The sequence below is a fragment of the Salvelinus namaycush genome, chromosome 11, assembly GCF_016432855.1.
Source record: "Salvelinus namaycush isolate Seneca chromosome 11, SaNama_1.0, whole genome shotgun sequence".
In the NCBI taxonomy this organism is placed as follows: domain Eukaryota; kingdom Metazoa; phylum Chordata; class Actinopteri; order Salmoniformes; family Salmonidae; genus Salvelinus; species Salvelinus namaycush.
The window spans coordinates 19,209,214-19,221,387 of NC_052317.1; the positions used below are offsets into that span (position 1 = coordinate 19,209,214).

The following is a 12,174-nucleotide window of genomic DNA, read 5'->3' on the forward strand; positions in this document are numbered from 1 at the left end:
CGCAAGGGAGTTTCATCGCTTTTACCATCAGACGTTTGGATTAATTTGGTCTAACCCCACCAGCCTGGGAGCCTGACGAGAGACAGTTAAGGTATGTTTCACTGTTACGGTCCTTAGTTGTTTTGTTTGTTTTGTGAGGATGAAATGCTACAATTACATAACAGAGAAGTGGAGTAGTTATACCCACTGGGTTAATTTCACTGTTTCATTAAAATAATAATTGAACTGAATATTTTATCTTTACAAAGATAAGATAGATAACGAAAAGACAGTAAAGTGTGACAGTAATGAAATAAGAAATTACTGGTACAGTAGCAAACCAAATCTGTCTATATCACCACCCGAAAACATCCTACTAACATGACTCCAAACTAAGCCCCATGGAGTATGCCTACATGGATTAAAAGATTGTTTTTATTGCATTTGAAGTGATAACATGCAGCAGCCCAGTCAGTCGTCTTTTGCTCAGTGATCTGCACTGGATGAAACTGATGCAAGTGGTGCAGGTATACAAATGCCATATAAAGAATTGCACAGACTTCCATATAAAGCTCCATGGTATTGTTTCTGTGTCTAGGTAAACACAAATACATGCAAGGAAGACAACTATCTCAGTTTTCTTTCCTTTGACTTTCTGTTTTTATCTTTCCTTTCTAAATCCTGATGAAGGCACTGTGTGCCCAAGTGCCGTTTTTTGCCTTCACTGCATTAATAAAATATGAGAGTAGGCTACAATATAATGTGTGACTCTCCACTTTCTTCAAAATCACTTAAAAACAAAACATGATATTATTGCCGGGATTTAACACAGATATTGCTGACACGTGGTTTGTGCATTCACATGTGAGGCCATGTGCTAAACAGTGAGTATGGAAGTGTACAACCAAAGATTTCATGACTAAAGGCTGGTTTATACTACTTCTATTGACATGTCTGTATAGAGTGGTTGCAGTGACATCATGGAAATTCTATTGTTGTCCGAAATCAAACTTGTCATTATTTTTTATTATTTTTTTAACCTTTATTTAACTAGGCAAGTCAGTTATGAACAAATTCTTATTTACAATGACAGCCTAGGAACAGTGTCTTGTTCAGTGGCAGAACAACAGATCTTTACCTTGTCAGCTCAGGGATTTGATCTGGCAACTTTTCAGTTACTAGTCCACTAGGCTACCCTGCCGCCCCTGTATAAACACAAAAATGACAGCAGACTGGGGGTCCAAAATAGCATAACTGGTGAATTTTAACACCAATAAATCCATCTGTTGGATTTAGTATATGTCAGTCTAGCAAACCAAGCAACTAAATGCAACTTTCTAGATAATGTTTTTGGTTCACTTCTAGCTTGTTGGAAGGTGTAAACGGTACAGTGAAATGGTTACTTGCATAGTGGAGTCTTTTGTTTAGAAAATGAACCATAATACATCTGACCCTTCTTTGGACACTGTGTTAACAAACCTCCAAACAAGCTTCAATGCCATACTCCTTCCGTGGCCTCCAACTGCTCTTAAATGCTAATAAAACTAAATGCATGCTCTTCAACCAATTGCTGCTCGCACCCGCCTGCCCAACTAGCATCACTACTCTGGATGGTTCTAACTTAGAATATGTGGACAACTATAAATACCTAGGTGTCTGGCTAGACTATAAACTCTCCTTCCAGACTCATATTAAGGATCTCCAATCCAAAATTAAATCTAGAATCGGCTTCCTATTTCGCAACAAAGCCTCCTTCACTCATGCTGCCAAACATACCCTCGTAAAACTGACTATCCTACCGATCCTTGACTTCGGCGATGTCATTTACAAAATAGCCTCCAACACTACTCAGCAAACTGGATGCAGTCTATCACAGTGCCATCCGTTTTGTCACCAAAGCCCCATATACTACCCACCACTGCGACCTGTAAGCTCTCGTCGGCTGGCCCTCGCTTCATATTTGTCGCCAGACCCACTGTTTCCAGGTCATCTATAAGTCTTTGCTAGGTAAAGCTCCGCCTTACCTCAGCTCACTGGTCACCATAATAACACCCACCCGTAGCACACGCTCCAGCAGGTATATCTCACTGGTCATCCCCAAAGCCAACACCTCCTTTGGCCACCTTTCCTTCCAGTTCTCTGCTGCCAATGACTGGAACGAATTGCAAAAATCACTGAAGTTGGAGACTTATATCTCCCTCACTAACTTTAAGCATCAGCTATCTGAGCAGCTCACCGATCGCTGCAGCTGTACACAGCCCATCTGTAAATAGCCCATCCAACTACCTACCTCATCCCCATATTGTTTTTATTTACTTTTTTTGTTATTTTGCACACCAGTATTTCTACTTGCACATCAACATCTGCACATCTATCACTCCAGTGTTAAATTGCTCAATTGTAATTACTTCGCTACTATGGCCTATTTATTGCCTTACCTCCCTAATCTTACTCCATTTGCTCACACTGTATATAGATTTTTCTCTTGTTATTCACTGTACTTTTGTTTATCCCATGTGTAACTCTATGTTGTTGTTTTTTTGTCGCCCTGCTTTGCTTTATCTTGGCCAGGTCGCAGTTGTAAATGAGAACTTGTTCTCAACTGGCCTATCTGGTTAAATAAATAATAATTTTTGAAATAATTTATTTTTATTTTTAATCCCAACTCATAACGTTACTACCCTTCATAGCTAGCTAACATTAGGCATTAACTAGCAATGCAAATGGATCTGAGATACGAATAACATTACTACACAGATCATACTCATAACATTAGCTAGCGAGCCAGCCAGCCAGCCAGCTAACGTTAGCTAGCTAGCTAACAGTGTGCTTTAACTTGCAATGAAAATTACTTTCTGACAAAATTAGAAAGATATAATATCTGAAAATGTAGCTAGCTAGACTCTCTTACCCTTATACATGGACGAACGCTTATCCCTCTCTGTCACGGATGCCATTGTTGCCCTTAGTTTGAAGATGTAATCCAGTTTTATACAACAGCCTTCTGTGTTCTCTTTTCAACTCCCTCCACATTTGCAATCAAACAACATTTTCTCCATCTCCTTAGCTATCATACTCTGCTCACACCAGGAATTCCACTGATTTCAAAACTTGGTCCTCCAGAAAGTGGAGAGCCACTTGTGCAGTTCTTTGTGATATCTTTCAAAAAAGCCGCTTTAGAAAGGATTACCTACACATAGTAAGCAGCTCATGTTATTGACAGAAGCGAGCTACATGGCAGACCAATCCTAACTCATCTCTCGGCATGTCCAGCCCTTCCATTATCTAAGCCAATCATGGCTAGCAGGAAGGTTCCTGTCAGGATTTGGCCAGGATTGTTCAGGTTTTGGTCACTAGATGCCCCCATTGTGCTTTTTTGACCCTTTTGTTTTTTCCCTTGTTCCAGTTATTATTTGCACATGTGTCTCATTTCCCTTGAATGTATTTAAACCCTTAATGTTCCTCAGTTCTTTGCTCTGTGTTTGTATGTTAGCACCCAGCCCCAGCCATGCTGTGAACATTTGTTTCTCTAGTTGGATTTTCTTGAGGTACTCTGGTTTTGTTCTTGTTTATTTTTTATTATTCTTTTGAGGTTTGTTTTTTTCCCCTGCTGTTCTTACCACTTTGTGGATTTTCCTTGTGTCTTGGAGGATATACATTTTTTCTCTTGGAATTACTTTTGACGTTGTGGATTTATATTTTTTGCCTGGAGATCTTTTCCTTTAAACTTTATTAAACCACCGTCTCTAGTACTGCTGTGTCTGTCTCATCTTCTGGGTTCTGCCGACTATTAGTGGCTCAGTTTACTAAGTGACTGTTTCTCACACCGGGTCCTGACAGGTTCCTGTCTTTTTCCGTGGCTAAACCAACTAGGCTCATAATTTAACAATTGTATTCTTATTTACAGAAGGTATACAAGTTTGTTGTTAAGGCACATGAAAGTTCACATGTTCCAGAAGGCATTTCTGCCCAAAAATGCATTGTGATATAAAAATATGCCTCTCATGTGAAGTAGTGATGCATGACATAAGCTTAGTTTCCTAAAACAAGTCACATTTTGTGACGGGCAGATTTTTCTTTGCAGTTTTAAAACTAATTTCATGCAATTATACTCATTTTGCCATGGGGTGGAGATACATTTTTGCGGTTTAAAAGCACATTTCATGCAATTCTACACATTTTGCCATGGATTGGAGATGTTTTTGTTGTTGCAGTATTAAAGAGAATTTCCTGCAATTCTACACATTTTGCCGTGATCATACAATATCTGGGTGAGGGTGACTAACAAAATCATTGGGGGCCCCCTGGAGGTCAGGGCCCCTGTGCATGTGTCCTGCGTGCCCTGTCGGTAAATCGGCCAGGATTACTGCAAAGTTTAGATAGCTGGCAGGACTAATTTACCTATCAATCCAAAAAATTGGCTAATTGAGTGACTATCAGGGACCGACATAACAAGAAGAAAACTGCTGATGCACTACCAAATTTACAAATTGCACCTTGTGTATTGTAATATTATAACTGGTAAGTTGAGATCCTGACTGAGTTCCCTTGGTGGGGGGCCCTTTAGTGGCCACTTGTTTTGCTTATTGGCAGGGCCGGCCCTGCATACAGTATGTAATGCAGTAAGTTGACTAACTTGTCCACACAACATTAAATAAGTTGGTCAACCCATAAAGATAATTGGCCATATTTGTTGAAAACTTCAAATTCCAAATTCAAATTATAAACTGTGATTTAGCACTTAAACTGTCGGCAGTGGAGAACCCAGTGATAAATTGTGTTGATATATTCCAAACCAGAATTCCTAAATTCTTCTACAACTGGGGCAGCAGAGCTGGTTTGACGTCATAGGATGATTGATGACATTTGTGTTTGGGAGGATTTGCAAATGTTTCAGGGAGAGTGTGTGGTGTGTGTGAGAGAGTGATAATTATGTAGTAACATACAGTACAGATTGTTTAATGGTCCATAAGGGCATCTCAGACCATCCTTTCTTGGGGCTTTAGCACTGCATCTCAGTGCTAGAGGCATTACTACAGACCCTGGTTCGATTCCAAGCTGTATCAAAACCAGCCGTGATTGGGAGTCCCATAGGGCGGTGCATAATTGGCCCTAACCGTTGTCCGGGTTAGGGTTTGGCCGCTGTAGGCTGTCATTGTAAATAATTTGTTCTTAACTGACTTGCCTAGTTAAATATAGGTTAAATAAATGTTTGTGATGTTTGTGCCTTTGGCCATGACTTTAAAGATATAAAAATTCTCTGAGGATAAATCATTACCGTACTGTACAGTATACAGGCCAGAGGGTCATATGTATGTGTTGATGCGATAATGCCAACACTGTTCCTAGGCTGTGCTGGTTCATATTGGGTTCTACTTTATATGAAAAACGGACTCTTATGTAACACAATTGCAGTCGAACACAATACCATTTCCTTTGTATCTGAATATTGATCCAGCATCAAAGTATTTTATGCTTTGCAATGATCTATGTCCTTGTATTCCTTGTTCTTCGTTTCTATCTAAAAGTCGGGACACATCTCTCAATATAGAGATGGGGTGCACATGCAAAAAATACAAGTTTGTTCTTGCTTGCTGTAGTCTTATACATTTGAATTCAATATAGTACAGCCATCACGGAAGTTTCTGCTACTACCTTTCTCAAGGGATGCTGTGGGACATCTCACAACACATCTCTCAACCCAAAGGATACTACTGGTGGATTAGGGATGGCTGTCTTTTAGGGATGTGCATCTAACCCTTTCAAGACGATTCAATACTTATATACACTGAACAAAAATATAAACACAACATGCAAAAATGTCAAAGATTTTACTGAGTTACAATTCATATAAGGAAATCAATCAATTGAAATGAATTCATTAGGCCCAAATCTATGGATTTCACATGACTGGGAATACATATATGAATCTGTTGTTCACAAATACCTTAAAAAAAAGGTAGGGGTGTGGATCGTTAAACCAGTCAGTATCTGGTGTGACGACCATTTGCCTCATGCAGCGCGACACTGGAACACGCTGTCGTACACGTTGATCCAGAGCATCCCAAACATACTCAATGGGTGACATGTCCGGTGAGTAAGCAAGTCATGAAAGAACTGGGACATTTTCAGCTTCCAGGAATTGTGTTCAGATCCTTGCGACATGGGGCCATGCATTATCATGCTGAAACATGAGGAGATGGCAGGGGCTGAATGGCACGACAATGGGCCTCAGGATCTCATCATGGCGTCTCCATGCATTCAAATTACCATCAATAAAATGCAATTGTGTTCATTGTACTTAACCTATGCCTGTCCATACCATAACCCTACCGCCAGCATGGGCTACTCTGTTCACAACTTTGACATCAGCAAGGACGAGGAGCATGCAGATGAGCTTCCCTGAGACGGTTTCTGACAGTTTGTGCAGACATTCTTCGGTTGTGCAAACCCACAGTTTCATCAACTGTCTGGGTGGCTGGTCTCAGACAATCCCGCAGGTGAAGAAGTCGGATTTGGAGGTCCTGGTTGCACGTGGTCTGCAGTTGTGAGGCCGGTTGGACGTACTGCCAAATTATCTAAAATTATAATGGAAGCGGCTTATGAAAGAGAAATTAACATTCACTTCTCTGGCAACAGCTCTGGTGGACATTCCTGCAGTCAGTATGTCAATTGCACATTCCCTCAACTTGAGACATCTGTGGCATTGAGTTGTGTGACAAAACTGCACATTTTAGAGTGGCATTGTATTGTCCCCAGCACACCTGTGTAATGATCATGCTGTTTAATCAGCTTCTGGATATGGCACTCCTGTCAGGTGGATGGATTATCTTGGCAAAGGAGAAATGCTTACAAACAGGGATGTAAACACATTTGAGCACAACATTAGGTAGAAATAATATTTTTGTGCATATGGAACATTTATGGGATCTTTTATTTCAACTCATGAGACCAACACTTTTATATTTTTATTCAGGATAGATAGAGTGCATTCGGGAAGTATTCAGACCGCTTCCCTTTTTCCACATTTTGTTACGTTACAGCCTTATTCTAAAATGTATAATTTATTTGTATTTTTGTATACAATAACAGGTTTTTAGAAATGTTTGCAAATTTATTAAAAATTCTAAACTGAAATACCTTATTTACATAAGCATTCAGACCCTTTGCTTTGAGACTCGAAATTGAGGTCAGGTCCATGTTGTTTCCATTGATCATCCTTGAGATGTTTCTACAACTTGATTGTCCACCTGTGGTAAACTCAACTGATTGGACATGATTTGGAAGGTCCCACAGTTGACAGAGTATGTCAGAGCAAAAACCAAGCTATGAGGTCGAAGGAATTATCCGTAGAGCGCCGAGACAGGATTGTGTGAGGCACAGATCTAAGAAAGGGTATCAAAACAGCATTGAAAGCCCCCAAGAACACAGTGGCCTCCATCATTCTTAAATGTAAGACGTTTGGAACCACCAAGACTCTTCCTAGAGCTGGCCAACCGGCCAAACTGAGCAATCGGGGAGAAGGGCCTTGGTCAGGGAGGTGATCAAGAATCCGATGGTCACTCTGACAGAGCTCCAGAGTTCCTCTGTGGAGATGGGAGAACCTTCCAGAAGGACAACCATCTCTGTGGCACTGCACCAATCAGGCCTGTATGGTAAAGTGACCAGACGAAAGCCACTCCTGAGTAAAAGGCACATGACAGCCAGTTTGAAGTTTGCCCAAAGGCACCTAAAGAACTCTCAGACCATGTGAAACAAGATTCTCTGGTCTGATAAAACCAAGATAGAACTCTTTGGGTTGAATACCAAACGTCACGTCTGGAGGAAACCTGGCATCATCCCTATGGTGAAGCATGGTGGTAGCAGCATCATGCTGTGGGGATGTTTTTCAGCGGCACGGACTGGGAGACTAGTCAGGATCGAGGGAAAGATGAACGGAGCAAAGTACACAGAGATCTTTCATGAAAACCTGCTCCAGAGCGCTTAGGACCTCAGACTGGGTTGAAGGTTCAACCTTCCAACAGGACAACGACCCTAAGCACACAACAAAGACAGCGCAGGTGTGGCTTCGGGACAAGTCTCTGAATGCCCTTGAGTGGCCTGGACTTGAAACCGATCGAACATCTCTTGAGAGACCTGAAAATAGCTGTACAGCGACACTCTCCATCCAACCTGACCGTGCTTGAGAGGATCTGCAGAGAAGAATGGGAGAAACTCCCCAAATATAGGTGTGCCAAGCTTGTAGCGTCATACCCAAGAGGACTCTAGGCTGTAATTTCAGCTAAAGATGCTTCAACAAAGTACTGAGTAAAGATATTTCAGTTTTACATTTTTAATACATCTGTAAAAATTTCTAAAAACCTGTTCTTGCTTTGTCATTATGGGGTATTGTGTGTAGATTGATGAGGGGGGGAAAACGATGTAATCCATTTTAGAATAGGGCTGTAACGTAACGAAATGTGGTTTGAATACTTTTCGAATGTACTGTACATACAGGAACAATACGATACAGGAACGATAAGTTTCAGTTTGAAATTATTCGGTGCTATTCAGTTTGATTAGAGGAACGCGTTGATGTGATTCAATAACATTTGTTGATTAAGATTTATTTTCCATGTGAATCAAAATCTGCTGCTCATGGAGTTCATGAGCTGCGGCTATGAGATGGATCGGCCTGAGCTAAATGTGTGCGTGTGACCTAATGTCTATGGTGTATGTAGTCACCTGAGCTCAGCTAAGGGAGAATAGTGGGCATCTAACACCCCACTATCAGATTAGGGGTGGCTGTCTGTTAAGTCACATGTTTGTGCAGTAAGGGGGTTGGTTGAGCCCTCCTTTGCCAGTATTAGTGCCATGCAGGCTCCCACTCCACACACACACACACACACACACACACACACACACACACACACACACACACACACACACACACACACACACACACACACACACACACACACACACACACACACACACACACACACACGTCTGTTCTCATTAGGCCTTCTGCTCTGGAGGCAGAAACTACAGAAGACATCTCACATCAACTGTAAAATAACAGTGATGACTTATGATGGCCTACTCATTAAGTCAAACAGTACTTTATAGGACACAACAATATAATTTGTGTCAAAAAGTCATATGGATGCAGGTACTATAATCAACAAGATCATTCAACACGTCATCAGTCAGATGTTGTCATCATTCGGTGACCACTCAATCTCAGAAAGTGGGATATGGAATAGCCGAGTGTGGCACGATACAAGGACATTTTGTACAATCTTGGGACTTGCCTTTCAGACAGATAAGAACAGCAGGGGTTTAGCCTCCAGAGAATACATGGATGCACAATAACCTGTTAACCAGGGAATATAGCCTATCATCGCACAATGAAGGAGAGAAACTACTGTAAATTTGTATAAACCCGAAGCTAAAAATAAACCGGTCTGTTGAAGCAGATTTGTAGGGGGGAGGGATAGAAGTAAAGAGGGATGAGGGGCGGGATCAGTGGAAGTGGGCCTACAGCTGTCATTCAGTGCTATGCATACAGACGCTGCACTGTTAACAACTAACACTAGTTTAGAAGAGGTGGACTGTTTAAAGAAGTTTTGACTGGTTCAGAATGCCACCATGGCGCGTCGATAAGGCAGATGAAACGAAGAGATGAAGCAAGAATCCAAATAGTGGGGTTTATTGCACACACAGACACAGGAGCACTTGGGGAACAGTTGCAGGATAACGTTGAGGTTTACTAGGGAAATACAAGAGGGGGATACAAACACATTTTAACATACAAGCATGACTGACAAGTGCAAAATGGATAACTGAAATGCATCTCAAATGCTGGACTGACAGGAAATGGTACATGCAGAATATACACTAACTTTAACAAGGATCCTAATATGAACATGTATACATATTCTTCAATAATGAAAGGTACTCACTTGTCAGTCACTCACAAAATGGAAAGGAAAACATAAGTTGGCCCCCCCATGCACTTACCAACAGAAATAAGGAAGACTGGAGGGTGCTAATGAACAGAGTGGAGAGGGTTGAGGTGAGTGGCAAGGGAGGGGCATGGCCAGAGGTTAAGGGTGAGGACATAAGCCTTCACAACAACTAGTGTGCAATGTCTTTGAAGGGGACTACAAAGTATCCCCTTCAAGTCAAAAGGTGACAGGAATTCTAGTTAATTATGCAATATGTAAACTATTCTCTAATCTCCAGTATGCAGTTGTTGTTAGAAATGCAGGAATGTCACATACTTTATGCAAAGTAAATTAGAAAGTCAAAACACTGACAGAGAACCTGGATCCTTGACATCTAGCTCTGGCACTGCCTCCTCCAGTTTCCTCCAGTCACTTCAAGTAAAATCAATGTTTGGACCAATTCCTGGACACTGGCACAATATATTGTATCTTTCATGCTCCCTTACAGTGATTTTTCTGGACGTGGAGTCTCGTCATTTTTGCTCATCTCCCTTTCCTCTGTGTGTGACTTTGTTTGATGTCTTCTCCTGCTCCACTAACTTCACATAGCCTGACTCGCAGAATTAAATGCACGCCAGAGGACCAATTTGCTCATGTTTCATTTTTCCGGAATCATTATCCGTAAAATCCCTCCGGTAAGATACTGTCAAGGTTGACTAGACGAACATAGAAAGTGCATTTTGACCTCAAAATGAGTAGATATAATCGGAGCAGAGTTTGTTAATAATGATGATGAGTTACTGATGTGCCAGTTATAAGATTGGGACTGTATGAAGTACTGCTGTTTATTTCAATGCAGTACTTTGTATGTAATCTCGTCCCCAGGCTATATTGCTACCACATATAGAAAGAGAGACAGGTTCAATTGGCTGGTGGATAAGATTATTTTCCATGTTGTCTTGTAACTACTTTAACTGCATTGTAAAGTAAGCCCATGTCTTCCCTCTTTCCACCAGGAGACCTAGGTAATGAGGGACTTGTTGAGTGAGAAGCCAAACATCTTGGAGACCAATCTACCCATGTCACCACAACATCCTCCTATCCCTTTCTTCATTGGATCTACAACCCAGCTGATATTGTCTCACTGACAGTCTCTCACTGGAATTCAACGGAGATACTCCACTGCCCAGATTGCCAATGATTACAAGGAACGGTCTGCTGTTGGTCTTTTGGTTTCTCTTGGACAAAGGTTTCCTGGCTCCCCTCCACGCACCGCCCCAAAGCATGATGGGAAGAGAGCAACACCTGAGGGGTGTGGAAGGACTGGGACTGAGGAGACATGTGGCGTCAGGGGTTCAGAGGGTGAAGAGAGGATGGGTGTGGAACCAGTTCTTTGTACTGGAGGAATATATGGGATCGGAACCACAATATGTTGGAAAGGTAAGGCCACCATCATTTTAAAGCATTCAATTCAGACTTATCTATATCAACTTTCCCACAGAAGGTTGGAAAAGAAAGGCAACATAAGTTCAATGTTATGGTTCTCTAAGACTAATCAATGTAAACCTCTGTCTTTATTCTTGTGATGACAGTTTGAGGTCAGAAATCAAACTGAGGAGTTCGAAGGCTTGTGCCGCTGTCCGTTAAGACTTAAAGAATATAGGAATACAAGCAGCACGACACGAATCACATCTAATTGCTTGAGCTGCTTGATCGCTTCTGACTGCGATTTTGCAATTTTCTCAGCATCGGCTCTAATTATCCACACACAGAGGAAGTGAAAGGGATTTTTGGGCAGTTCCAAATCAAATTTTAAGAGGCATTAAGAACCATTCTGGAATCTGGCACTTCCAGCTCAAATGAAATAATGGCTTAGATTGACTTGTCAGCTGCTGATGCCAAGGCAATCTACCACAGCCTTTCTCAGCACGCACAGTCCCGCTGGATGTGTTTCTGTTGGCTGAGAAAGGAAGGATGGGATAGTCGCATCCACACATTGTCAAACAGATGCTACAATTACTGAGTGATTCACTCCTCACAGTGGGTGCATCCCCAAATGGAATGTAACCAGTGTCTGAATGTAACCAGTGTCTGTTGAGAATGAGGATGGCAGAAGTCGTAACCGGCCAGCCCTGAGACCACTGATTAATCTGTTGCTGGTTAATAGGGGACAGTGTGAAGGATCAGGACCTTGATTATCACTGTGAGCAGCAATTTTGGAAAAGGGAACATAAACCAAATCTGTCTTGAAAACCATCTGACTGCC

At 41.6% G+C, this 12,174-nt stretch overlaps 1 protein-coding gene across 1 annotated transcript in view; it reads left to right on the forward strand.

The window, feature by feature from the left end:
- The first annotated feature begins 11,105 nt into the window (after positions 1-11,105).
- The window catches only part of LOC120055262 (cadherin-12-like), a 29,212-nt gene continuing 28,143 nt past the window's right edge, over positions 11,106-12,174 (forward strand). The window contains exon 1 of the mRNA XM_039003147.1: positions 11,106-11,348. Within this exon, the coding sequence (XP_038859075.1) occupies positions 11,106-11,348 (243 nt within the window). The remainder of the gene's footprint in view (positions 11,349-12,174) is intronic.